The sequence below is a fragment of the Trachemys scripta genome, chromosome 2 (genome assembly GCF_013100865.1).
Source record: "Trachemys scripta elegans isolate TJP31775 chromosome 2, CAS_Tse_1.0, whole genome shotgun sequence".
NCBI lineage: Eukaryota > Metazoa > Chordata > Testudines > Emydidae > Trachemys > Trachemys scripta.
The window spans coordinates 241,705,938-241,733,885 of NC_048299.1; the positions used below are offsets into that span (position 1 = coordinate 241,705,938).

Here is a 27,948-nt window from a genome sequence, read left to right on the forward strand (position 1 = left end):
GTCTTGATGGGTGGAGCAATGTCCACAATGATCCTGTTGTATGTGCTTGTGTGACAACAGAAGAAGGGAATGTCTTCCTTACAGAAACAATTGATACATCAGGAAATGCACACACCGCAGAATACTTACAAGAAGTAGCAGTAAAAGCTATAACAAACTGAAAAAAAAAAATTCAAATGTCTAGTACGCAGCTTGGTCACAGACAATGCTTCAAATGTATCCAAGATGAGAAGAAACTATTTAGAAGAGAGTCCCAAGCTAACAACATACAGTTGCAGTGCTCATTTGATGCACCTCCTAGCCAAAGACTTCAGTGTTCCAGAAATAAAGGCTAATGTTGAAATTGCAAAATACTTCCGTAACAACCACTCTGCAGCAGCTGCTCTGAAAAAAGTGAGAGGAATCAAGCTAACTCTCCCACAAGTTGTATGACGGAACTCAGTAGTGGACTGTTTTGAGCACTATATCAAGAACTGGTCTAATCTGATGACAGTTTGTGAACAAAATCGTGAAAAAATAGATGGCACTATCACAGCCAAAGTTCTCAATATCGGGGTTAAGAGAAATGTTGAACACATGCTGAGTACCCTGAAGCCTATTTCTGTAACCTTGAACAAAATGCAGGGAAATAGCTGTTTTATTGCTGACACTGTTGAAATTTGGAAGGAACTGAGTGAGATCTTAAAAAAAGAAATATGCAATGACAGCGTTAAATTACAAGCATAAAAAAAAATGAATGGGGCAAGCACTATCTCATTTTCCAGCTCATTTTCATGCAAATATTCTCAATACTTGGTACCCGGGTCAAACCTTAACTGCGGAAGAAGAGGAGTTGGCTATGACATGGACATCCAGCAATCATCCCTTCATAATGCCAACTATAATAAACTTCAGAGCTAAGGGTGAACCATTCAAGAAATATATGTTTGCTGATGAAGTTTTAAAGAAAGTCACACCAGTGAACTGGTGGAAGTCACTTAAGCACTTGGATTCAGAGACTGTTGAAGTGATATTCTCACTTTTAACAGCTTCTTCTGCCGGTGTAGAAAGAATATTTTCTTCCTTTGGACTAATTCATTCCAAATTGAGAAATTGTTTGGGACCTGAAAAAGCAGGAAAACTTGTTTTTCTTTTCCAGATTATGAACAAACAGGAAAATGAAGGTGAAGACAACTGAGTTAGCTGCAGAACCCAATATTTTAAGTTTCTCGTGTTGACCTGGCTGATATAAGTCTATTTATTTCTTTATTTTAAAATTCATTTAACTATTTGAGTTAAAAACAAACAAAAACAAACCCGATTTAAAAAAACTTGAATGTTTAACTAAATTCAGAAATTCATATGCTTGTTTTGTTAAAATATTATGTTTGCAGTTGAAGAAAAAAATCCAGAATACATAACGTTGATTTAGTTAAATAAAACAATTTAAATATGTGTCTAGTGATGTTCTCCTCCTAATACACCATGGCAAGAAAATCCTCTAAATATTAATGGATTAACCTGTTGAACTGGAGATAGTTTACCTCCAAATGATTTTAAAAATATCTGCTTCAATTACCTTTGGTAAATGAAATAACCAAACAATCATTCATTTTCTGATATAGTTGTAAAACTAATCTGAAAAGTTTTCAAAATAAATCACTGTTTAAAAACGTATAGGGTGTACCTTCTAAAAATGAAACCTACATCTATCTCTGAGTTGTGAAGAACAGGCATTAAAGTTATAACAATCAACAAGAATGCACTTCTATGTAGAAATCCATGATTAAATTGAGTCTTCCTGACTAGTGATTTCAATCAATTTGATTTAAATCAAATACATCCTGCCCACTGGTGCCGGGGAGGGGGGGGGGAGAAGGGTTGGTGGGGCTGGCAGGCTCCCTACCCAGCTCCGTGGCTCCCTGGAAGTGGTGACATCCCTCAGCTCCTAGGCTGAGGCGTGGCCAGGCAGCTCTGTGTGCTGCCTCCGCCCCGAGCACTGGCTCCGCAGGTCCCATTGTCCGGGAACCGCAGCCAATGGGTTCCTGGAGGTGGAGGCAGCATGGAGACCCCTGCACCTCCATGTAGGAGCCAAGGGATGTCACCGCTTCCAGGGAGCTCCTCCCCCCGAGGTAGAGCGCCGCCCAGAGCCCTTGCCCCCTCCCGGGCCCCAACCCCCAGCTCTTAGCACCTCCCCCCACAAACTCCTGCTGCTGCTGGGGAAGGAGGGCGTGGTGGCCCAAGACTGCCCCAGCAGCAGCCAGTTTGGCTGGCCCAGGGGCTGCCTGAGCTACTTAGGCGGCCCCCAGGCCAGCCACACCGGCCACTGCAGGAGTCACAGAGGTCCCGGAAAGTCACGGAATCTGTGACTTCCTTGACAAACTCGCAGCCTTAACCATATTTCCTCAGGAACTAATATGACACTCTGCAACATGAATTAAGGCTAGCTCCACTTGAATGCTGGTAGTCCTCTAATGCCTTCCCCCAGTGTCCTATGTGTACCCAGAAAGGGCAGACAAGTTTTCCCACAATTCACTGGGAAAGTATAGAACGCCTCATCTTACTGTAATGCAAGGAACCGTAGGACATGCTCCCATAAGTCTTAGTGCCACACGCTAGTGAGTGCAGCACTAATGTAGATACAGTGGTTCAAGTATTATTTTACAATGTGGCTGATCGAACTTGTGCTAGGCTAATTTGAGAGGAGTAACTCCAGTGTAGATCACTCAAATAAACTCTGTAGTGAAGACATACCCTATAACAGTGATACTCAGACTGAGGCTCCCAGCTGCAAGTGGCTCTTTAATATGTCTGCTGCAGCTCTTTGGAACACATAATATTAAAACACTGTGTGATTTAGTTATTAATGAATCTAAGTTATTACCGAATCAGGATGCTTTTACTATGTTATTAACCAATTGTAATTGATAAAATAATACTTGGTCAGTCATTTTGCTGAGAGAATAATTTTATATATATATATATATATATATATTTTATAGTTTCCCTGTCATACTGTTTAAATATTAATATATAGTGCTATAGTAAATAAAACTATGAGTTCACACTGCTGTGGCTCTTTTGGGTAATGTTGATCGCTAATTTGGCTCCTGAACCAGTGAGGTCTGAGTATCACTGGCCTACAACAACTGTTCCTGCCCTCAAGAGTTCATAATCCAAGGCCCCAATCCTGTAATATGACACAAGGAATACCACTGAAGGTATTGGTGGGTCATCCCAGGTGAGGTACGATGGATTATCAATTACAAAAACTAAAAAGAGAAGATTTGATCAGGAGTAGAGAGATTAATTTTGGATTCATAGGCATAATTGCTGTGTCATATAGTGGACTGATCACAGGAGTGGTTGCTGCAAACTTCTGAATTCTAATCCCAGCTCTTCCACTGGTTTCTTGTATAGACTTGAACAAATCACATACCGAAAAATTTTCAAAAGTGGCTAAAAATTTTGTCTCTGTTTTTGTGTGCCCAATCTCAAACACAAAGGGACCAAATTTTAGACTTGCTGAGGACCCCAGCTCCCATTGACTTCAAATAGAACTCGATATTGCTAACTGCAAGAGATAAAAATTAATGAGTCAGACCTCCCACCCCCCCTCGTCATTTTTTTTAAATAAAATCATGTTTTTAGTCTGTCTTTAGACTTTTTAACTCCCCTCTATTCCTCTGCCAATGCATGTTTGATAATTTCAAGTTGAAAAGTCAACCTTTAATGCATACAGAAATGCACACCACTTCTTGACAGCCCAGATGGAGACTTCACTTACCTCTCCCCACCCCTGAGGTAAGGGAGGCCATACATTTCCTAGTACTGTCTTCCTGACCTTCTCAGCAACATTTCTTTGCCTCCTGCTGCCCTGGCACTTCTTTATCTGGGACCCAATGGCACCACTTTTTTTGACTCCTCACTCCCTTGGGTCTTCTCTGCCTGGCGCCCAGCAACAGCTCCCCTCCCTCTCCCCCCCCCCCCCCCAACTCCTTCCTCCGCTGCCCCAGGACCTCCCTGAAGGAAGGGCCTAGTGGCAAAGCTACTGTCATGTCCTTAGCCCAGAGGCTCTTGCACAGAGCTCTGTCTTCATTCCCAGCCCTGCAAATGGTGGGACCAGAGTTGCTTCTTGTGTCGTTGTAACAGCTCCTCCTGCAGGCGGCAAAATCCGTGATGCACGCTCAATTCGTGAGAGCTGGCAACACTGCGGCAGCTGCTTGGAGGGCATTTTCCTCACCCACCAGTACCCCCAGGCTGGGAAAGCAGCCATTCTACCCTCTCCATCTCCTACCCCGTCACTATCCTTTGCAGCCCCCCACACCTACCTCCACAACCCCCCTGCTCCCCACTCACCTTTCACAGTGTCGCTGTTGCTCCTCACAGTTCCTGGCATGTCCCGTCTAGCCCCCTGGACCATGGTGTGGCACAGCTATGGTGCCTGAGGGCAGGCTTCAACCTCACTGAAAACAGCGGTAGGTGGCAGCCAGCTTTATTACGGGCAGCCACACTCCCGATGTAGATAGACTGTAGGGAAATGGCAGCCATCTTACTTGCTTCAGCCCCATTAGCAGTAATAGGAGATGGCGGCCATTTTTAATAAGGGAAAATTCGAGCGTTGGCAGCCCTTCACTATATTTTCATGGGACAGGTAAAAAAAACAAACCACCATCGCCACCAAAATTGCTAGATTAACAATCAAATTGTGAGAGTTGTGAGCACTGAGAACTGTGAGTACCCACTGTTGGGAGCTGACAAAGAGCTGCACAAAGGAAACCATTTACAGTGCACACATTTTATGATTTTTACAAGATCTGTGCTACATATTCTTGAGTGCCATCTACTGGCACTTTATCTATTCTCTATTTACACACTGATAGAGCTCGCTGGTAACACTCTACACTTGTGAACAGCAGGCCCAATGTGCCTCAAACTGAGCAACTGAAAACTCTTCTATTCTACATAGGTTTTAATACCATGCTCATCCCTGTAGCATCTGAGCACCTTCCAGTAGTGCATTAAGCCACCTGAATACACATCTATCACACATTGTTTAGTCTCTCATCCTTTCCCCAGAGGGCGAGGAATCTGTAGAGAAGTTTCTTGTAGGAGTGTGTTGTCTTCTTTTTAGATATGTAGATATAGATATATACACACACATCTGTTGCTATGTGTTTATATGAGAGAAGGCAAGATCAAAGAAAAGAACTTGCACTTGGAGTGAAAGGTGGTGAGGTTTGTGATGGTCCTTAGCTCCTGGGGAGTTCATGCCACAGTTCTGGACTGCCCCTGGAGAGAATTCTGTCTCCTACACAGATGAGCTTTACTCTTATTGTAGAGAGGTCCACTGTGCCAGACAAGCATATCAACTACAGTCTTCAGCCCAGAATTTTAGATGATCTTTTAGATGTTTTGGACACAGGTCATGGAGTGCTTTCAAAATAAAGACTAAGACCTAGAACTTGATTCAAGGTACATGAGGTTAGTGAATACTCCCCCACCTCCCAATTCTCTTAAGTTCTCTGTCTCAGCTTCCCCTTCTGTACAATGGGGGTAATGATTCCCTTACCCTCATGGGGGATTAGAGACAAAGAGGGTGAGATGATATTATTTAGTGCAGCGGTTCTCAACTGGGGGTCCGTGGAACTCCGAGCCCTTTCAGCAGGGCCACGGGGCCCTGCAGTTGAAACCAGGTGCCCCAAGCCCTGGCGCACACACGCACACACACACACACACGGGTCTGAAGCTGGGAGCGGTGCAGTGCTGAAGCCTGTTCTTCCCCCCAAAGCCAGGAGTGGTGTTGGCCCCCCAAACTGCAGTCCCTTACCCAGAGTGGGGCAATCCAGGGGCAGCTCCCCTCTCCCCCCACCTCCACGCCTCCCCCAGCCCTCCTCAGGCCCAGTTCTCTGGCCAGGTTGTAAGTGGGAAGCCAGAGCCAGGCAGTGCGGGGCAGCTGCTCCTCTGGCTGATGGTGTCATGGAGTGGGCAACTGTGGCATTCCACCATCTGCTGCTGGTGCCCAGGGTTGCAGCTGCTCCTCAGCTCCCAGCACTTTAACTCTCACACAGCCGGTGAGAGCTTCCCGGACAGGGGACCCAGCTTGGGCCAGCAGAGCCCTCAGGGAGCAGCCACCACAGGGGGAGCCCTCCTGGCACACAGCCCCTAGCTACCCCCTCCCTGCACTCTGAGCTACCTCCCTGCCTGCACATAGCCCCTAGTTACCTCCTGCCTGCATCCTGAGCTACCCCCCTGCCTGCACACAGCCCCTAGTTATTTCCTGCCTGCACCCTGAGCGGTTTTCAAACTTTTTGAGCTGAGTCCCATCTTTGAGTCATATTTTTTGGTTATGGCCCCGCACAACCCAGACCAGCTGGGTGACCTGCTGAGGTGAGTCGGGATGGAGGTAGCACTCACTCCCTGGAGCCCCCGGTACGGAGCTGGCCCAAGCCCCATCAGCCTTTGTGCCCCCCCCCCCAAAATAGAAGTCAAACTATGCCTATGCCCCAGGGTCCCCTCCCGGCCCAGAGCCCCCACCCCCCACCCCCGCTGGGTCCTGGAGTTTTTATAGCATGTTAGGGGGAGATCTCAGCAAGAAAAAGGTTGAGAACCCCTGGTTTAGTGGACCAACTTCTGTTGGTGAGAGAGAGACAAGCTTCCAAGTCACACAGAGCTCATGGAGGATGTAAGAATTAGCTTATTTAGCACTTGGAAGATGTTAGAAGCAGTAGGTAAGGGCTAAGGTACAAACTGAGCATCTGGATACAGGTGCGGAGAACTTCCATTGAACTAAATGCCTAGGTAGCATGTATATTCCTCTTGGCAGTGGGGCAGGGGAGGTGAGTGATGTGTAAGTGACAGGTCAGGGAGCAGGCTTGCCCTGTGCTCTCAGCAGCCCTACAATTGGTATCCAGCCAGTGAGCTCCCTGGGCGGGAGCTAGGGGCAAGTGGAGAAGAGAGACACAGATGCCCGATGCCCTGGCAACCTGACAGGTGTAGTGTGAAAAACTGCTGTCTGACTCGCTATTTAGGGTAAACTGAGCACGCTCAGTAACATCTGCTGAAGCAGCTGCCCTTCACCCTATCCTTACTTGGCATCAGATTCTGCGGACAGCTTTTTCGCTTAAAAAGGGCCAAAGGGGGCAAATTGGAGGGGGTGGCGGCCAGGGTCTGAGCAGGAGATGGAAATGGACTGGCTGGGGGACTTCAAGCAGCTGGAGGCAGGGTTAGGATAGGGGCTGAGGAGAGGCAAAATCAGGGAGCTGGAGTTAAGCTCAGGGGTCAGAGGCTGCCAGAGGGCAAAACACTGCATAGGGTAACAGCTATACCCCTGTGGACTGAGACACCAGTGTTTGCAAAAATAGGGTGGGGAAAAGTGGGGGCAGATTTTTTTTTATTTGGTCAGAGAGGCTCTTTTATTTCCCGTCCCACAGGACAGTCCATCTCAGCATGGGCTTCTCAGGGCTGGGCATCCCAATGCCTAGTCACCTCAGCTCCTTCCTATCTGATATAATCTACTGAGGCACTGCGGGAGACTTAATTCAGTGAAATATTTTACATATATCCTCTCAGAAACAAAGAATTGCTCATCAGTTTATATGACTGCATAAAGTCCCATAGTATCGGGGGTATAATGCCTGCATCTGTAACTTTCACTCTTATGCATCCGAAGAAGTGAGGTTTTTACCCACGAAAGCTTATGCCCAAATAAATCTGTTAGTCTTTAAGGTGCCACCAGACTCCTTGTTGTTTTTAAAGTCTCATAGCAGTTTACAAATTTGTCTTATCTGCTGCTGGGATTCTCTGAATTGCCGCTCCCTTCCTTGTAATCTATTTTAAATATACTTTTGCTCCTTTCAATTGATTACTTTTTAAAATGTTATTTTCATTACTCTTAGCACTCATCATTTACCTTTGTTATCATTGAGCAGATGCATGTCATTGTACTATTTAATTTATATTTTAATAACATACTAATCGAAAATATGTATAAGCTGCATAATACATGATGTTTAAATGACCTCACTCTATTAAGAGGTAATTGATACATTGGTACAGGAAGCAGGGTTGTTTGAAAGCTGAAGACTTTATGCTTCCATCCCACACCAATGTCAATTTTTTTCTTTAGACACGCTTTGTTGCATATAAAAGAAAGTTAGTGTAGTCAGTGGTGGGCAAAATAGGCAGATGTACCCCGATCGCTCACAATTTGCTGTCTATCCCTGGATTAGAGGACGGGAAAGTGAGAAAGTAGCAAATTAGGACAAGTCAGCAAATAAGAACAACTTTGTATCAGTAACTGTTACCGGTAGCAAATCACACCATAAGCAGTTGTTTACACTACCGGTCCCAGAGACCGGGCGGAGGCCCAGACCGGCACTGCAGGCAGGGGGTGATTGACAGGAGGGGCGGTGCACCAGGCAGCATGGCGGCGGCCATGGCACTGAGCTGCGGAGCGCGCTACAGGCCCTGTTCCCGGCAGCTGCTGGGACCAAATGCCCGCGGGCGGCTCGTGCGGCCGGCGGTCTGGGGAGGGAGCGCGGCGCCAGCCTCCAGCCGGCCCGGCCCCGGGGGAGAGGTGCAGTACTGCGCCGAGCTGCTGCGGTGAGTCCGGTGTGGAGCGGGCGCAGGGGTGTAACCCCCGCCCCCACTCTGCGCACGAGCCCCGTGCAGGGCAGGGGCTGTAACCCCCGCCCCCACCCTGAGCTTCGTGGGGGGGGGGGGCTGTAACCACTGAGCCCCCCCTGAGCCCCAGCCCCGTGGTGGAGGGAGGCTGTAACCCCTGTCCCAGTGAGCCCCAGCCCCGTGGGGAAGGAGGGCTGTAACATACTAAAAAAGCAATAAAAGGCATAACCCTAAGTGATTTAGTAGTTGTTGTTGTAAGTCACCTTTAAAATTAATCCTCATTTTGGGGGAGGTGAAGTAACACAAGCAATGTAAGTCTTATAGACTAACAGACGTGTTGGAACATAAGCTTTCGTGGGTGAATACCCACTTCATCAGACGCATGATCTATCCATGAAATCGATGGGTGTCTTTCCATTGACCTCAGTGGGCTTTGGATCAGGCTCTAGAACAGGTTTAGAAAGTAGTTGCCCAAGGTCACCCAAAGTGCTTTCAGGGATTTGTTTTGAAAATTCACAGTAGATTTCCAGTTACTGTTTTTATCTCCACAAAGTACTTGTTTGCAAACCTAGTTTTCTTTTTGCCTTGACACTCATAATTAAATAGTTAAAACTTGCCCACTTATTTTTTATTTTTACCTCATCTATGAAACAAACATAACTAAAATGGGGTGGGAGGGGATCAACAGTTATCATGAAAGTGAGTAAATGTGTGCCCAGATGTCTCTCTCTCTTGAAGTTAGGGGCTGAACCTTGAATGCAAAGTTTCACCCTATAAATGCAAGGCTGAAAAAACAGGCACCTTAACCCTATAGACAGTTTTGAATTCTGCTTGCAATAAGAATAGGTGAACAGAACTATGCATTTTATGGTGTGGTTTTGTGTGCTGTAGCTGTTTTTAATTTAATGGCACTCCCAAGTGGCCAAAGGAGTGTACATCAGTTTAGATCAGCAGCATGCTACCTATAGTCAGTATGCCACAGCTGTAAACTTTATACTGTGATTGGAATTGCAAACAAACAAAAGGATGTATCTGCCCTTCAAGCTGGGAGTTTGAGTCCCAGTTCGAAGAGACATTCTTGCATTAGTGCTCAGTGAGCCTACATGCTAAAAATAGAGTGTACACATGGAAGCACAAGTGGCAAGAGAAGCTAGCTGCCCCGAGTACATGCCCATCCAAGACCTTAGGGGGTGGCTAGCCCGTCCAGTGCATTACTGCAGCTATATTATATGTTCAGCTGTTAGTTTCATCAGAGCTAACGTGGGTATGTCTTCTCAAGCTGGGAATTACACCTGCAGCTCCAGAAGTAGACATACCCAGAAACTCCACAGGTTAAACAAACTGTTCTCTGCCAAGCTCCAAAGAGTGTTGTGTTTTATAATAAAATATTACAATCTCTGTAAGCGTGGTTTCATTAGAACACAAGATTGGAAGTCAGGAGATCTGGACTGTAATTGCAGTTTTGCCACAGACTTGCTTTGTGACTTTGGGCAAATCTCTTAAAGCCTGATTCTGAAAGGTGCAGCTGCTCCTGCTGGTGCACTGGGAGTTCAGATTACTTCCCAGGGGGAGTGAATGAAATCTGTTCTTTTAACTGTTTAAAATAAAAACATCTATTTTTGCTTTGGCCAGAGTTACTAGTTGATGTCACAGTTCACTCCTGTTAGAAGTAAGTTCAGTGCTGACCAGTCAAATGCTTAATTTAGATATATTAGAGGGGTAGCTGTGTTAGTCTGGATCTGTAAAGCAGCAAAGAGTCCTGTGGCACCTTATAGACTAACAGATGTATTGGAGCATGAGCTTTCGTGGGTGAATACCCACTTCGTCGGATGCATGTAGTGGAAATTTCCAGAGGCAGGTATAAATATGCAAGCAAAACTAATTTACATATAGTTATAAATAAAATGTATAATCTCTTTTTGTTTGTCATATATAGGAAACGTGACTATGAAGGGTTTCTGTGTTCTCTGTTGTTGCCTGCAGAATCCCGCACCTCTGCTTTTGCTCTGAGAGCCTTCAACGTTGAACTGGCCCAGGCAGGTATTAAAATATATTTGTGAAATACTGAACTATAACAATCATTTCAAGACTCTAGGTTGAAGTGTAAAGCAGTGTTATATGCTGAGATTAAAGTTTTGTGTTTCAAAGGGTGATAAACAGATGGTCCACCACAAAACCCCAGATCTAAACACCTGTAGAAACTGAGGAGGCTTAGAATCTAAACTTAGGAGTCAGCTGCACAATTCAGATCCATCTGGAGAGGATCAAACCAAAAACCTTGAGGGCAGATTCATTTCTAAGTCTATGCTGGCAGAGCCTTGGCAGACTTTCAGGAGGGAAGGTTGCAGATTTAAAAAATAACAATGTGGTTACATCTTCTCTCTGCTAGATGGCTGTAGTAGGCTATACTTCTCTAATGTCCCCTTGGGCAGAGGGTGGGCAGTACTTCTGTCTCTGGTGCACAGCCCTCCAGCTGTGCTGTTCAGGGCATCTGCCCCCTGGTGGGAGGAGTTAAAGTAGTCCAAACAAAAAGTCATTATGCTTCCACAGCTCTCAAAAAGCAGAGCCCTGGGCCTTCAGGAAGCCAAGGAGAAAAATAAAAGAGAAAAGTACATGCCCTTCTCTTTCCTGAGCCAAGACACTCAATCCATTTCCTGGTCAGTAATCCCTATTGCAAGGTGCTGGGGAACACCTTCAGAGTGCCACCCTACAGGCAGCAAGCATCATCCTCCCTTTTAAGGACCTGCTTATCTGCAGGCTTGACAAGCTTCACAAGTGTGCTGCTGTGTTAAGGCTGATTTTGCCCAGAGAAGCTCTTTAACTCCTTCTTGACTGGGTTGGAGATCTGCCCCACCACAGTGACCCACAAATTGCCTGTTGATGCTTGCAAGGAAGGCCTGGCTAGAACAGCCCAGGGGATGTGCTGGTTAAACATAATCCTGTTTGGCCTCTGTTGTCAGGACTCTTGGCAAACTCCTGGCAGAATTTAAAGCTGCCCTCCCTAGCAGTGGGAACGCTGCCTGTGATGCCCTGGCGTGGATTCCTCTGAGGTGAAACTGGTCCAGGACCTGAACTTTGTGTATTTGAAATCCAGATTCTGATCTGGATTTTGTGGTTCAGCCCAGTCTCATAATACGTGTGCCTTCAGAAGAATATTTGAAATAGCTGCTTGTCTTTGGGTTTCAGTAGTGCGATGCTGAATCTTTAAAAATATATTTTATATCTGTGATTAAAAAGCATAAGAAAATCTCAAGAGCAATAAAACAAATACTAATCACAAAAACAAGAATTACTTTAGTATGCAATAGCTTGCTGAAGTTTAGTATTTTAATTGTCAAGTGATACATATAAAAATATTATCTAATAGCAATGTTTAAAAATTGCTTAGTAATCTAGTTGAACTGAAGTAGGTAGATGTGATTTTTGTGATAGGTAAAGCAAGTGACTAAGGTGAAATGTACAACAAAACAATCTTTTATAATTTACAGGAAGATTTGGGCAAAGTGTTTGATCTTCACTGTGGAATATTAGACACATTTTTGTTTGTCAGAGGTATTGGCCCTTCCTGCGAACAGCTTGTCTATAGTCATAGACTTCTTATTGGAAAATTGCATGACTAGAGAAAAGCTGATTTTTACACAGGCACGATCAATGAAAAATCTTAATTGTTGCATATTTTGGTGAACTGAAGGAGAGCCAGTTGAAACTTTAAGTTAACTGTCAATTTTTTTTTAAATAAAATACCAGAATAACTTGGCAAAATGTTTAAAGAATAAAATTGTTCATTTAGTATGCTATGTCTGTGGGGTGAAATCCTGCCCCGATTATTTCCCCCTCCCTGAGTTTTGCCATTGATTTCAGTGGGGCTAGGATTGCACCCAGCGTGTGTGGTTTCATTTGGGATATATGTGGCCATATTTTTGAGAGAAGCTGAGTGCCCACAGCTCCTGTTGATTCATGGGTAAGCTGCTGGTGCTCAGCACCTTTGAAAATCAAGCCGTTAATTATTAGGGGCTTGTCCCTGTGAGATGCTGAACCTGTAGGTTGCATTGGGGAGCTGAAAACTCAGCATCGCTGGCAAGGCACTTAGTGCCCAAACCTGCAAGATGATAAGGTATCCAGACTGCAAATAATTTAACGTTCTGCTTTGTACATCATCACAAACAATTGAACACTGGAATCCAAGCTCTGCTGGCAGTTTTCTTGTTGATAGATATGTCACTATCTGACTTGTTCTCTTGCAGCTGTTGAAATCCTGATAGTAGTAAAAGTTTGACTCACTCTTGCAAGCCCTCAGTGTCTTTAGTGCCTTCATTTTGAAGTCATGTTAAAAAAAAGAAAAAGAAAAAAGTACGTGTGTGTGTGTATATATGTATAAAAATTGTATGTATTTTATTTTCTCCTTCTCCTACTCCTTTTGTATGTTGCTCACTGTTTTAGATTGTAAACTCTTTGGGCAGTGACTGTGGCCTAACAAATTAGGTGTTGTGAGGCTGAGTGTCACAACTTCTAACTTTTAGGCACCTAGAAAATCCCTGTGATTCACAAAGCCTGACCCCTGATTTACACTCCATAATTACTTTGGTGTAGCTACCTCGCTCAGGGGTGTGAATAATCCACACCCCTGAGTGACATAGTTATACCGATGCAAGTGCCAGTGCAGACAGTGCTATAGTGGCAGGAGAGCGTCTCCTTTTTGTAGTGGTAGAGATAGAAAGCCAACGGGAGAGACCTCTCCCATTGTCTTAGAGCATCTTCAGCAGAAGCTCTACAGCGGCACAGCTACTGCTCATAGCTACTGTGCTGCTGTAAATTTGTAGCGTAGACCTGCCATGAGTTAAGTCCCTAACCTCCTATACAATTAGTGGGGAGAGACACCTTCAACTGTGATTCACAAAAGCCATCATGCTGGGCCGGGAGCCACCCAAGATAGTCATCCGATAAGAGGGGTGTGTGCTACAATTCGCCCTTGTCTTGGAGAGAGGCACCTAAGTCTGGGCTGCAGGGAGGCGCCCATGTTGTCTTGGCATTCTCAGTTGCAAACACTCTATTTACAGTAGGTGCCTGCTCTGTTAGCAAAAAGCCACAGAGGAGGAAGAGGACTTTTCTCAACTTTTAGCCCAGTGGCTAGGATACTCACCTGGGATATGGGAGACCCCTGGTTCAAGTCCCTCCTCTACCTGAGGGGAAGAAAGGATTTGAACATTGATGTGACTCCTCTTAAGTGAGTGCTCTAACCATTGGGTTATGGGATATTCTGATGTGGGGCTCCCTCAGTCTTTCATGTTGAAGTTGTTGCACTCTGACTAAATAAAGTCAATGGATTAGGGGACTAGATCCTAGGTCTCCCACTTCCTAGGTAAGTCCTTTATGAGTCCTCAAATGACCAAGTTGGTCTACACTACGCTGTAAGTCAATCTAAGTTACGCTATTTAAGTTATGTCGACTTCAGTTACATAACTGAGGTCAACTTACAGTAGTGTCTGCACTGAGCTATGTTGACAAGAGATGCTCTCCTGTGGACATAGCTTCTGCTTCTCAGGGAGGTGGAGTAGAGACTTGATGGGAGAGCACTCTGCCATCAAGTTTAGCGTGTCTTCACCAGACCTGCTAAATCAACACTGCTGCATTGTTCGCAGCAGTGCCAATTTAGCTTGGAGTGTAGACATGGTCTTACTTGTGAAAGATGCATACTGATGGCATGTGATCAGAAAAATCATTCAGGAAAGATGATACTTAGTTATACTCTTTAAGTGTCGTAAACTAATTGCCTCCATTAGACTGTAAATTTCACTCGTAAATATATTCTTTCCAGATTAAAGACTCCATAACACAGAAGACCATAGGTTTGATGCGAATGCAGTTTTGGAGGAAAGCTGTGGAAGATATATACTGTGATAACCCACCACATCAGCCAGTTGCTATAGAACTGTGGAAGGTAAAATATCTTTCCTGTCTTAAAATTTACGTACAATTATTCTTTTACCTGCGGAAAATGTTTTGTTGTTTTGCATGTGCTATACTGCATACTAACTGTATTTTGTGTTATACAGATATTGTATGATATTTTGTATGTGTTATACTAAGAGCAGCCTGAAGCAAAAAAGGGAGAGATGGACAGTCATGAAGCTGATATCTAGGGAGAAGTTACCAGAAAAATGTAGCAACTAGTCAGAACTATGTTAATCAGAGAATTTGCCTTCTAACCAGGTGAAGGGACAAAATCATTAGAGTGACAATTGTAAATCAGTACCAAGTAGTGTTTAAGTAAACTTTCCTCAGCCTCTGCTAGCCTTTTCCAAAGGTTTAAGAACCAAAAGAAGACTGAAATTAGTGTGATCAGAGACTAAAGCCAGAAAGGAGACCATACAAAGAAAGATACACTATCGGAGGCCCCCACCCTCACAGTCAAAACTATAATGCACACTATTTCATATTCCAATGCACTCTGACTCCCTAGAAAACTGCATAGCTGACAGTTGGTCATTTAAAAAAAAAACTGGCACAAAATGCAAGTCCTGATTTGGATGCTGAGTCACAGGGATTCTATGTACCTGCCAACTTTTGAAATATTTTCTTCAAGACACCTTTATGTAAGTTCAGAACAACAAATTCAAGCATGCCTACAATTTAGCATCTCCGCTGGCCATGGTTGGGGACAAAATGACCAGCTGACCAAACCTGTTCACTCTAGTTAGGACCCCCACTGCACCAGATAACTGGTGGTTGCCTGTACTTAACATGGGAATAAATAGACCCCAATATGTTGTTTTACAGTTATGATTTCCAGCTAGGATAGGTCACTGCCTTAGGACCACAGACTAACATCTTAGACTCTCCATCTAAGGTGTCATGTGCCTCTGTCCGTGTTGAAAGTGCAGAAAAAACAGGGAAACTCCCTGTAATGGTGGGTTAGTATACTACAATTCCTGTATGATTAGAGGGTTCACTTGAGGGCATCATGGCTCCCCATCTACTGCCTGTTGTTTATCTGAGGTCAGGGATCACAGCCCTTTACTATCCCCTTTTTCTGATGTTGGCACTGCTGAGTTAATGGACGCACCTAGTGTGCTCTTCCTCCTGTGATGCCAAGCACAAGTCAGTACTTGTTTCTGTCAACAATCCTATTCAAATTATAAACAAGAAACTGTTGAAGAAAGAGAGAAAACACTGGTAATGCCAAGAAATAAACAGCATCTACTTGAGTCTCATCTAGGAGATCCAACATTATTCCTAGATATCTCCAACTCAGAATTTATTTATTTATTTAGCCACAACAAAGCTCTAATATAATTAAAACAGAAGCTGGCAAGTATTCTGGACCTTAGTTATAGATTACACTGGTCTACAATTTTTGAGAAGTCGTCTGCTTCAGAGATAAAATGTGCTATTTATTATGTATTTTGATGTGCTGAATTCAAATATGACAATTAAAACAACTGATTGGCAACTGTTTCTAAGATATTTAAGTTTTTACATTTCATGTCTATGTATATTGTGTAGATAGTAGAGTTTTAATCATAAATTGTAAACCTAGATCTTTTCATGTGTTTATGGTTGCTTTACATGATGATGATATTTCACCTGTCCTGCTTATGTAACACTTTAAAAATCAGCAAAAGGGTTATATAAATAAAATTGATTATGAAACAAAAGGCAAAAAAACTATTATGTAAATAGTTTAGTCCCATTCAGTGTCTACTTGGCGCTTCTTGGCTTGTCTCTTGTATTCATTAAATGGAGCATCTCTTGTCACTGTCCAGCAATAGTCTGCAAGCATTGATGGGCTCCATTTGCCCTGATAGCGTTTCTCCATTGTTGCAATGTCCTGGTGAAATCGCTCGCCGTGCTCGTCGCTCACTGCTCCGCAGTTCGGTGGAAAAAAATCTAGATGAGAGTGCAAAAAATGTATCTTTAGTGACATGTTGCAACCAAGGCTTTTGTATGCCTTGAGGAGGTTTTCCACCAACAACCTGTAGTTGTCTGCCTTGTTGTTTCCAAGAAAATTTATTGCCACTAACTGGAAGGCTTTCCATCCCATCTTTTCCTTGCCACACAGTGCATAGTCAAATGCATCATCTCGAAGAAGTTCACGAATCTGAGGACCAACAAAGACACCTTTCTTTATCTTAGCTTCACTTAACCTTGGAAATTTTCCTTGTCCCCTGACTGCCCCCTCCTGAGACCTTCCCCACATCCTAACTGGCCCCCTAGGACCCTACCCCCTACCTGTCCCCTGACTGTCCCAACCCTTATCCACACCCCCACCCCCTGACAGCCCCCCCCCAGAACTCCTGACCCATCTAAACCCCTCTGCTCCCTGTCCCCTGACTGCTCCCTCCTGGGACCCCTGCTCCTAACTGCCCTTAAGAGCCGAGCTGCCCGAGCCAGCGCTACCGGCTTCGGGCAGCCCCCCCTGCCTCCGGACCCCGAGCCGCCGGAGCAGAGCAGCTGGAGCCGGGAAGGAGAAGTGCTTGGCCGGCGGCTCAGGGTCCGGAGGCAGGGGGGGCTGCCCAAAGCCGGTAGCGCTGGCTCGGGCAGCTCGGCTCTGAAAGTCTGAGAGGGGAGGAGCGTAGCAGAGCCGCCGCGGGAGAGGAAGTGCCCGGCCGGCATTTTCCCGGACATGTTTGGCTTTTTGGCAATTCCCCCCGGACGGGGGTTTGATTGCTGAAAAGCCGGACATGTCCGGGAAAAACCAGATGTATGGTAACCCTACTGTAATTTAACAGAACTCAACTTGCTGCTTCTTGACCACTATGGCACTGTTGCAGTCAATGCACTTACCAGACAGTTAGTGCTGACAAACTGGGAAACCAGTTGGGCATCTAAGGCCTAATCTAAAGTCTACTGAAATCATTAGAAAGATGTACCTTTGCAACATTTTTTTTTAAATATCTGCAGAAATAGTTATTTACAGTTTAAATTAGATGTAAAGAAGCAGATAATGATCTATAGAAAGCCTTGATTCTGAGAACAGACTGCTCCTAAACTTCTATCATAAACAGTTAATCATGTCAGACTTATTATACTCAACAGGACATACTGGCTGCAAAATTGAGGGTGATTTTGAGGGAATTATTGTAAATAATAAGATTGAAAAAAACGGAATAGAATGGAGCAGCTGTGGAAGGAGGGCAAGAGTTTGACAGAGATGAGTGGCTGAACAGGAGATGGTAGAGGATTATCAGTTTTCTATATTAAATGTAATAATTATAATTAATATATATAAAATACTCATGTATATTAGAATATTATGTATAAACAGTATCTATTGACATAACATATATACTCATACTACTTATTGTTCTCCTGAAAAAACATTTGGGAAGTGAACAATGTGATCTGCAAATATTTTGTGGAAAGTTGTAATGGAATGAATGAGTAGACTTAATTACATTTTAAAAAAAATATATTTTTTAAAATTTCTCCTTCACTTACATGTTGGCTTGAGGCACAAGATTCTGTTTTTTCTGTAGCAGTAGTAAAGAGAGATCAGTTGAAAAGTTTTATACTTAATTTTCTTTATTACACACATTTTATTCTTCCATTTTGATTTAACCCAGCTGATACTGAGCAAATCAAATCTTACTTTTAATAACAAAAAGATAATTAAAAAAATTACAGCCTTGATCATACCTTGCTTTCAATAGTTTTCCAAATTTTTCTTTTTTCTAAACTGTAACATAGCTTTTCTTTGTTCATTTCTAGGCTATCAAGAGACATAACTTGACTAAAAGGTGGCTTCTGAAGATTATTGATGAAAGAGTAAGTAATTTTTTAATCTGTTGTATGCGTTTTAATTTTTCCTCTCATTTTTGACTTTTTGAATCATGTGTACCTAACCAAAACTTAGAGCTCATCTTTTCTGTTTCTGTATGGTTGTATTCTCTTCTTTGAACAGGAGTGTCCTATATACTGGCCCTTGGTAGTTTTTAAAAATTTCTCCCTTGCTTTAAAACTCCACTCCGTGAGACTCCATTTCATACTCTTATCTTTGTGGCCATGGTGGAGAGGGTAGAACTTCAATTTTTTTGCTTTAAAAAACTGTTGTTTTCATGAAAGCTTGCAGATTGTCAGCTCTGAAAACTAATGCCTTCACTTTCGCAATATCAGTGCAAGCTTCTGAATGCAACCCAGCAAATTTATCTCACTGCTGACTGGAGGGTCTAGGGGTCTGTGGGCTTATGTGGTGCTTAGACCTTGGGATGGCCCTCTGCACAGAGGTGAGTTTCCCTTCAAGAGATCAGAGACAGTTAGCTCTCACACACAGCTGGCTTCCAGTCAATTCTCATTTCTAGAAGATTCAGTGCTCTGCAATTTATAAGAAGTCAAAGTGAAAAACTTTCTCAGGCTAGGTCTACACTACCCGCTGAATCGGCGGGTAGAAATCGACCTCTCGGGGATCGATTTATCGCGTCCCATCGGGACGTGACAATCGATCCCTGAATCGACACTCTTACTCCACCAGCGGAGGTGGGAGTAAGCGCCGTCGATGGGAAGCCGCAGAGGTCGATTTTGCCACCGTCCCTACAGTGGGGTAAGTTGGCTGCGATACGTCGAATTCAGCTACGCTATTTGCGTATCTTAAATCGACCCCCCCGTAGTGAAGATGTAGCCTCAGACTGCCTTTTCATGCCATCCTATTCCTGTTCACTTACTACATCATAGTCTCCTGACAGCATTCTGTGACCTTGTCTGTTTGGCTTTTAGAAATTACTTTAAAATATTTCTATATTGCCTCATATCAAGATGAGTTATGAGCTTAAAATCTCAAACAAATGTCATTTATGATTACATGCACTTTTATATTCCCTTCCCTACAAGATCTATATATATCTAAGGTACTTATATGGCCCTGATTACCTTAGTTGTCTGAACGCCTCACAGTCTCTAATGTATTTATCCTCGCAACACCCCTATGAGGTAGGGAAATGCTAATATCCCCATTGTACAGTTTGGGAACCGAGGCACAGAGAAGTTAAGGGACTTACTGAAGGTCACACGGGAAGCCTGTGGTGAAGCAGGGTATTGAATCTGGGTCTCCAGTCTCCTGGACCATAAATAAATTAATTATAAATTAGTGGAGATATCCTATCTCCTAGAACTGGAAGGGACCTTGAAAGGTCATCAAGTCCAGCCCCCTGCCTTCACTAGCAGGACCAAGTACTGATTTTGCCCCAGATCCCTAAGTGGCCCCCTCAAGGATTGAACTCATAACCCTGGGTTTAGCAGGCCAATGCTCAAACCACTGAGCTATCCCTTCCCCCATCATACTTCCTATCAGAACACTTTATAAATATTTATTACTTTAACATCACCACATTGGTGTGAGGTAGATAAATATTAATATGCACATTCTGCACTGAAACTAAGGGACTTGGAAGTCCAGTGACTCGCTCAAGCACACACAAGCCGTCTATGGCATAGACCATCCAGGTCTCTTGACTCTCAGGCCTGTATTTTTTATCCACAAGACCAGCTTTCCTGTCATAGTGAGTGAATGTTCTATTTCTGACAGCATTTGCATGAGACAGCCAAGTACACTCAGTAGTTTAAAAGTGCTTTTAAAAAGCACACACTAGAGGAACATATTCTGATATCTGTAATTTTCTTTCACTGAGATATAAGCCTCATTCACTGACAATGGAATAGAATTGGCAGTTAATAGTGTAAACATACTGTACAGTACCTTCATCAGAACTAAGGGTGTGAGTCTGCAGTAGCATGGCATGAAGACTCCAAGGCCAGGTCTGCACTACAAAGTTTTGTTGGCATAGCTGTGTTGGTCAGATGTGAAAAAACCACACCTCGTAGCTGACATAATTATGCCAGCAAAAATCCCAGTATAGATGCACATATGCTGACAGTGTGCTTCCATCAGCATAGTTAATATTCAGTGTTGTTGTAGTCATGTTAGTCTCAGGATATTAGAGCTCGTCTCTTTCAGCAACAGAAATTGGTCCAGTAAAAGATATTGTCTCACCCACCTTCTCTCTCTAGCATAGCTAATGTCATTTGGGGGGGTGGTAGTGTTCTTGCCAGCAAAAAACTCCTGTTGGTATACGCTATATCTATGGCGGGGACTCTGTCAGTATAGCTATACTGGCAAAGCACTTGTAGTGTAAACAAGCACCAATTGATTTAATGTTAATGCAATATTGCAAGAGAGAATTTAAATCCATAACAGTTGTGGTTCCTTCAGCAACCTTAGCTGGTTGTCCTTGCACATACATAATATTTTGTATTGTTGGAGATGTTTTAAAATGTATTCCTTAATGTGTATATGGTTTTATTCATATACACACACATGCAATTCCTCCCCATCCCATAATGTGAGTTACTTTTGTTCACTATACCCTAATGAAGGATTATGTAGATCTGTTTATAATGATCAGTTTGCACACAAAAAAACATGTTCATGTTGGAATACAGACTCATACATATTCATGTTCTGTGCTCAAACTACAGGAGAAAAATTTGGATGACAGAGCATATCATAACATCCAGGAACTTGAAACATATGCTGACAACACTCATAGCGCTCTCTTGTATCTCACCTTGGAAATGCTGGGTATGTGCTTTTTCTTTATTTAGGATTTTATGGAGAATTTATCAGTACTGCTACTATATTTACTAATGGGGAGGATTTTCAAAAGTGCTGATGGTTGAGCTAATTCTGCTCCCATTAAAGCCCGCAGTAAAGCTTCCATTGACTTTAATGGGAGAAGAATAGGTCAACACTCAGCATTTCTGAAAATCCAACTTTAAATCTGTAAAATTAAGGGCTGTCGATTAATCACAGTTAACTCACATGATTAACTCAAAAAAATAATTGTGATTAGTCGCAGTTTTAATTGTACTGTTAAACAATAGAATACCAATTGAAATTTATTAAATATGTTGGATGTTTTTCTACATTTTCATATATATTGTATTCTGTGTTGTAATTGAAATCAAAGTGTACATTTTTATTACAAATATTTGCACTGTAAAAATTATAAACAAAAATAGTATTTTTTAATTCACCTCATACAAATACTGTAGTGCAATATCTTTTTTGTGAAAATGCAATTTATAAATGTAAATTTTTTTTGTTACAAAACTGCACTCAGAAACAAAACAATGTAAAACTTCAGAGCTTAGAAGTCCACTCAGTCCTACTTCTTGTTTACCCAATCGCTAATACAAACAAGTTTGTTTACATTTGCAGGAAATAATGCTGCCCTCTTCTTATTTACAATGTCACCAGAAAGTGAGAACAGGCATTTGCATGGCACTTTTATAGCTGGTATTGCAAGGTATTTATGTGCCAGATATGCTAAATATTCGTATGCTCCTTCATGCCTTGGCCACCATTCCAGAGATATGGATGCTGCAGTAGCTGCCAGGTCACCTGCATTCTGAGTAACTGGAAGATCAGGCATCTCCTCACCACTCACATCGTCACTGGGGCCGGAAGGCTCACCGTGAACATTTGTGTCTATGTATCTCAGGAGAGCTCCTTCCTGCTTAGATAGAAAAGCTTCCTTTGCTTTTTGTTTTTTTCTGAATGCTGCCCCAGAAGGGTGTTTTCTTCTTTCACTCATGACTGCTGTTCTGTGCCAGCTACAGTAGCTCTCAACACTCAATTGAAGGGGACAAATAAGCAGGCTGGTAGCAGGGCCTGAGTGAGGGTAGATATCAGCATCTTAAGGGCCTAACTGGCTCCTACTACTTCAGTTGACTGCCTGTTCTCCTGAAGAGGGTTCAGGGAAGCAGCAGGAAACAGGAACCTCCCTGAGAAGCTGATATTAATCAGTCCAGTCTCCTGGGGGTGCTAGAGAGATACATAAGAGGCTCCTTCTCCTCTCTCTCCCTGCAGCTCCTGCTGCTTTCTGTTATTCCCTTTCACCTTTTCTCCTGCCTGCCTGTTATGTCTCTTGTGCCCTCCTTCCTCCAGCACAGCACTCCATCATCTCTCTACATCTAGAGCAGAGAAAATACATATGCACCAGCAGCAGACACAATTTTCTACACTCTGGGTCCTAGTGGCGCTCCTCCACAGTCTGGCACCTGAGGCGGCTGCCTCAGTTTGCCTCATGGTAAGGCCAGCCCTGAACATATTTGAACCCTGTTATCAGGACCCAGCTCCCAGTCTTCTTTTCTCAAGACTAAACATACCCAGGTTTTTTTTAACCTTTCCTCAGAGGTCAGGTTTTCTAAACCTTGTATCGTTTTTGTTGCTCTCCAGCTGAGGCCTCATCAGTGCAGAGTAGAGCAGAACAATTATTTCTGTATCTCAGGCGTTCTCAAACTTCATTGCACTGCGACCCTCTTCTGACAACAAAAATTACTACATGACCCCGGGGGGAGAGGGGGAATCGAACCCTGAGCTTGCTGGAGCATCACTACCCCGGGCATGAGGGCCAAAGCCTACGTCCCACCAACCTGGGTGTAGGGACCCAAACCCAAACACAAGAGCTTCAGTCCCAGGCAGGGGGCCTGTAACCTGAGCCCCACCCAGGGCTGTATCTTATAACACTCCTGTTAATACACCCTTGAATGGTATTTGACATTTTTGTAACTGCATTGCATTGATAGCTCATATTCAATTTGTGATCCACTGTAACCCCCAGATCCTTTTCAGCAGTACTACTGCCTAGCCAGTTATTCCCAGTTTTTTAGATGTGCATTTGATTTTTTCCTTCCTAAGTGTAGTACTTTGCACTTGTCTGTATTGATTGTCTTGTTGATTTCAGACCAATTCTCCAATTTATCAAGGTTACTTTGAATTCTAATCCTGTCCTCCAAAGTGTTTGCAATCTCCCATCTTAGTGTCATCTGCATATGTGATAAGCATGCTCTCCACACCATTATCCAAGTCATTAATGAAAATATTGAATAGTACTGGACCCAAGACAGACTCCTGCAGGATTCCCTGGATACACCCTCCCAATTGGACAGGAAATTATTTATAACTACTTTTAGAACAGTTTTTTTCAACCAATTGTGCACCCACCTTATAGTAATTTCATCTATACCACATTTCTCTAGTTTCTTACAAGAATGTCACATGGTACCATGTCAATAGCCTTATTAAAATCAAGATATATCATGTCTACTGGTCCCCCCACCCTCCCATATCCGTTAGGCCAGTAACCCTGTCAAAGAAGGACATTGATTTGGCATAATTTGTTCTGAAAAATCCATGTTGACTATTATCCTCTAGGTGCTTACAAATTGATTGTTTAATAATTTGTTCCAGTATCTTTCCAGGTATCCAAATGAGGCTGACTGGCCTATAATTCCCCAGGTCCTCTTTGTTCCTATTTTTAAAGATATGGTATTATGTTCGCTCTTTTCCATCACTCTGGGACCTTACCTGTCCTCCATGAGTTCCTAAAAATAATTGCTAATGGTTCTGAGATTGTTTCAGCTAGTTCCTTCATTACGCTAGGGTGAATTTCATCAGGCCCTGCCAGCTTGACTACATCTAACTTATCTTTAACCCATTCTTTCCCTGTGCTTGTGTTCCAACCCCCTTGTTAGTGTTAATTGTGTTAAGCGTCTGGTCACAATTAACTTTTTTAGTGAAGACTGAAACCAAATAGGTATTAAACACCTTAGCCTGCTTGATGTCATCCATTATTAGTTCTCCTTCCCGCTAGGTAGAGGACCTTCATTTTCCTCAGTCTTTCTTTTTCCTAATGTATTTATAGAAACTCTTTTTATTGCCTTTTATGTTCCTTGGTAGGTGTAACTCATTTTGTGCCTTAGCTTTTCTGATTTTGTGCCTATGTTCTTGTGGTATTTTTTTGTACTCATCCTTAGCAAGCTGTCCACATTTGTCGGATTCCTCTTTGATTTTCAGTTAATTAAAGAACTATATTAGCTTCTTACTATTTTTTCATCTTTCCTTCATGCCTGGATAGTTTGCTAATGTGCCTTTAATATTGTCTGTTTGAGAAATTGCTAACTGTCCTGAACTGCTTTTTTCCTTAGATTTTCTTCCCAGAGGACCTTACCTACTAGTCTCCGAGTTTGTTAAAATCTGCAATTTTGAAGTCTGTTGTTGTTGTTCTGCTGCTCTCACTCCTTCCGTTCCTCAGAATCATGAATGCTATCATTTCATGCTTTCTTTCATTCAAACACCTTTCCACCTGCAGATTTGCAACCAATTCCTCCTGTTGGTCAGAATCAAAACTAAAATGGGTGCCCCTCTGGTTACTTCTTCCACTTCCTGAAATAAGAAGGTGCCCCCAACACATTCCAAGAATTTACTGAATGTTTTATGTTTTGCCATGTTGATTTTCTAACAGAAATCTGGGTAGTTCCCCATTTTGTGTTTTGGATATTTCTGTTATTTGTTCTAGAGATGCCTCATCCTTCATCTCCCGATTTGGAGGTCTACCTTGACATCGCTTCCCTTTTTCCCCCTCCATTTCAATTTCAGAATGTCAAAATGTTTTGTTTGATTTCAACATTTTCTACTAAAACAATTCAGTATTTCTGAATCAAATTTTTTTAGAAATGTCTGTTCTGCAAAAAAAAAAAAAAATCAAAATTTCAAATTTTTGTCTAGATTTGGGACAAATCAAAAGTTGAAATGTTAGAATTTCCTTTGGGACCGAAATTCTGAATTTCACTTGGCTTTGCTTAGTATTTATTGCTGAAATTTGATTCCTGGTTTCTTGTTCACTGGGGTAAGGGGTTGCACTGATGTAACTACACTGATGTACTAGGGTAAACTGTACCAGTGCAAGTCAGTTTTCACACTGGTGTAGTGTATCTGTAATAGGAGTTTGAACTGGTTTAGCTACATTGATATAGCTACACGAGTGCAAAAAATGCATTGTAGACTAGCCCTAAGAGATGTCTCACTCCAGAATGTAGTAATCAGTCAGCTAGTTTACTAGCTTTCACCTCTGAGATTAGGACTCAAGGACAATCTGTGAACATATGCTGTTTGAGGCAAATATATTCTTAACAGCTGTAATACAAAAGTTGTGTAGTTTCTGCTCATGAGACTTGTTAATATGCTACACTCAGACTATTCTATGGTTGGTTATGTGGTTTTAACCTTTATTTCTGAAAATACAGGTGTGCGGGATATCCATGCAGACCATGCAGCCAGTCACATTGGGAAAGCACAAGGCATTGTCACCTGTTTAAGAGCAACTCCGTATCATAGTAAAAGACGAAAGGTCTTTCTTCCTATGGACATTTGTATGTTGGTAAGAAAGTATAGACTGGGAACAAACAATATAGTATCTCTAATTACATCTCTCAGCTTTAGATAGATAGTATTTTCTGTTAGACCAGAAAGTAAATGTCGAAGAGCCTAGTTGCTATTAGTAGAAGGTTCACTTCCTGTGGCTTGCAGTACCCCCAGCATGCTCTTTCAGTGATAGGGCTTTTCTTGGTCTTATTGCTTTGCTTCTTTTGGGAGGTATGATTAGAGTGATTTTTTTATTATTATTTATTTTAATACTAGCTCACTGAAATTTTTTAGTACTAAAATGCAATTCAGTAGCATTTTAGGATTTTTCTTCATGTGCAGAAATACACATGGAATGGGAATCAATTCCTTCCTCCCCGCGCTAAATTTTCTAGTGTTGTTCCCTTTGTTTCAGAATGAGCTCCCTAGCCTCTCTTTGCTGTGCTGTGGTCATACTCTTGCTTTTTCTGTGCAACTCAATAGTAACTACAAGTATTTGCTCACTCATTGCTATAGCGCGTGGGGTCTAGTTGTACAATTTGAGAGAAAACACCTAACTGGCACTGGAATTCAGCAGCTCTTACGCTAACAGGTAATTGTCAGTGACACAAGGATTAAAACACAAGTTTCCCATTAATGTTCAAATGAGTCTGTGGCTAAATCTATAGGCATAGGCATTGAATATTTATTTAATAATTTATCTGTTTGCATTTTCAAATTATGACATTCTCATTGCTCTTATATAAATCCATCTAATTGTGGCAGTGCTTAAGGCACATGCACTAGTCTTCTATGAATATCATTTAAGTGTGAATTAATATCCTTGATTTGCAAGTTTTGGTTGTTTTGTGTAGAATAATGAAGAGCTCCAAATTTGATAACCTTTGGCTTTGTTTTCCTGCTAGGTCAGTATTATGTGAATGGCACAGAAGCATAAAATGGCTGATACGTCCATCCCAAACAGTAACTCATGATGGGGGCTGATTAGGGCCTTCCAACTTTCATATCTTTGTTTCAATATAACTTAATATCATATACCCAGGTACACATACACACACCCACACAGAATTGTGCTTGTCCCTGCCATCACAGCCACACATGTGACTATGAAACTTTTCAGTCATCGGTGGGTGTAGGAGATGGATGCAAAGGTAATCTCCCTCTTACCCAGACTGAGAGTGTTGCAGAGACAAGAGGTATCTTGGCAGCTAGTCAGAGTCACCAGATTGCTCTTGAATCCATATCCTCTGTGTGGCTTTGTCTTCACTATAAAATTTTACCATATTCAATCAGCCTTGTGAATAAGTAAGTTAGTTGACATGATGCTGAACAAAACTTGTCTTAGTCTGCATTAACCACAGTGTCATTGTCACCATTGTGTCACCTAATTCAATTCTCCATAAGTGTTCAAACATGGTACCATTTGTAGTATAGATAGGAGCGCTGCCAGCTTTTCTGCCACCCTAGGCGGCGGAAGGTCCCACCCCGAAATGCCGCCCCCCATAGAGGCGACGGAAGGTCCTGCCGCCGAAATACCGCCGCGGTCGCCACCCCCCCAAATTGTAGCACCCTAGGCGACCGCTTAGGTCACCTAATGGGTTGCACCGGCCCTGAGTATAGACCAGCACTATGACAATACCTTTCTTCATGGACCAGCTGTTTTTCCAGTGAAGCCGTAACTTTTTCCTTTACCCTGCTTAGCCTCAGTTGATTGATTTTTTTTTTTTTTTTTAACTTGACGCGCAAGAAGTTGATTTCAGATTACCAGAATTTAAATTGTAGCTCAGTTATCCCTAGTTACTACAAAGTATTCAGAGAGTCAGTTTATGCAAAGACTGAGTTAGTTACTCTTTCCTGTCTTTTCCTTCACTGAGCTTTGCTTCCTACTGACTACTTTAAAAATATGCATAAACGTTTTTCAGATTTTTGATTGTAGTCTGGCTGCCAGGCAGGCTTCTGGCTTTCCTACTCTCTTGTTAAGCAGAAATGGATGTTTTGTTTTTTGCTCTTCACTCTCAGCATGGAGTTTCGCAAGAAGATTTCATAAGAGCCAATCAAGAGAAAAATGTGAGAGATGTAATTTACAACATTGCCAGCCAGGCGCACGTTCATCTAGAACATGTGAGCTTCCTCTTTTCTTGTTGATA

At 42.7% G+C, this 27,948-nt stretch overlaps 2 protein-coding genes across 5 annotated transcripts in view; one reads left to right on the forward strand and one right to left on the reverse strand.

Moving 5' to 3' along the window:
* TP53INP1 (tumor protein p53 inducible nuclear protein 1) overlaps positions 1 to 4,482 on the reverse strand; it is a 56,515-nt gene extending 52,033 nt beyond the window's left edge. The window contains exon 1 of the mRNA XM_034763314.1: positions 4,339 to 4,482. The gene's annotated coding sequence lies outside the window, so the exon portion shown is untranslated. The remainder of the gene's footprint in view (positions 1 to 4,338) is intronic.
* A 3,908-nt stretch (positions 4,483 to 8,390) lies between these two features.
* NDUFAF6 (NADH:ubiquinone oxidoreductase complex assembly factor 6) overlaps positions 8,391 to 27,948 on the forward strand; it is a 29,744-nt gene continuing 10,186 nt past the window's right edge. For 3 of the 4 annotated variants that reach the window (XM_034763320.1, XM_034763321.1, XM_034763323.1), the window contains exons 1-7: positions 8,391 to 8,583; positions 10,541 to 10,640; positions 14,420 to 14,542; positions 18,313 to 18,369; positions 21,073 to 21,175; positions 25,684 to 25,817; positions 27,821 to 27,922. In XM_034763320.1, coding sequence (XP_034619211.1) covers positions 8,405 to 8,583; positions 10,541 to 10,640; positions 14,420 to 14,542; positions 18,313 to 18,369; positions 21,073 to 21,175; positions 25,684 to 25,817; positions 27,821 to 27,922 — 798 coding nt within the window. In that variant the 5' untranslated portion in view covers positions 8,391 to 8,404. Of the gene's footprint in view, positions 8,584 to 10,540; positions 10,645 to 14,419; positions 14,543 to 18,312; positions 18,370 to 21,072; positions 21,176 to 25,683; positions 25,818 to 27,820; positions 27,923 to 27,948 lie in introns of those variants that run through there. The other variant, XM_034763324.1, reaches the window with a different exon arrangement.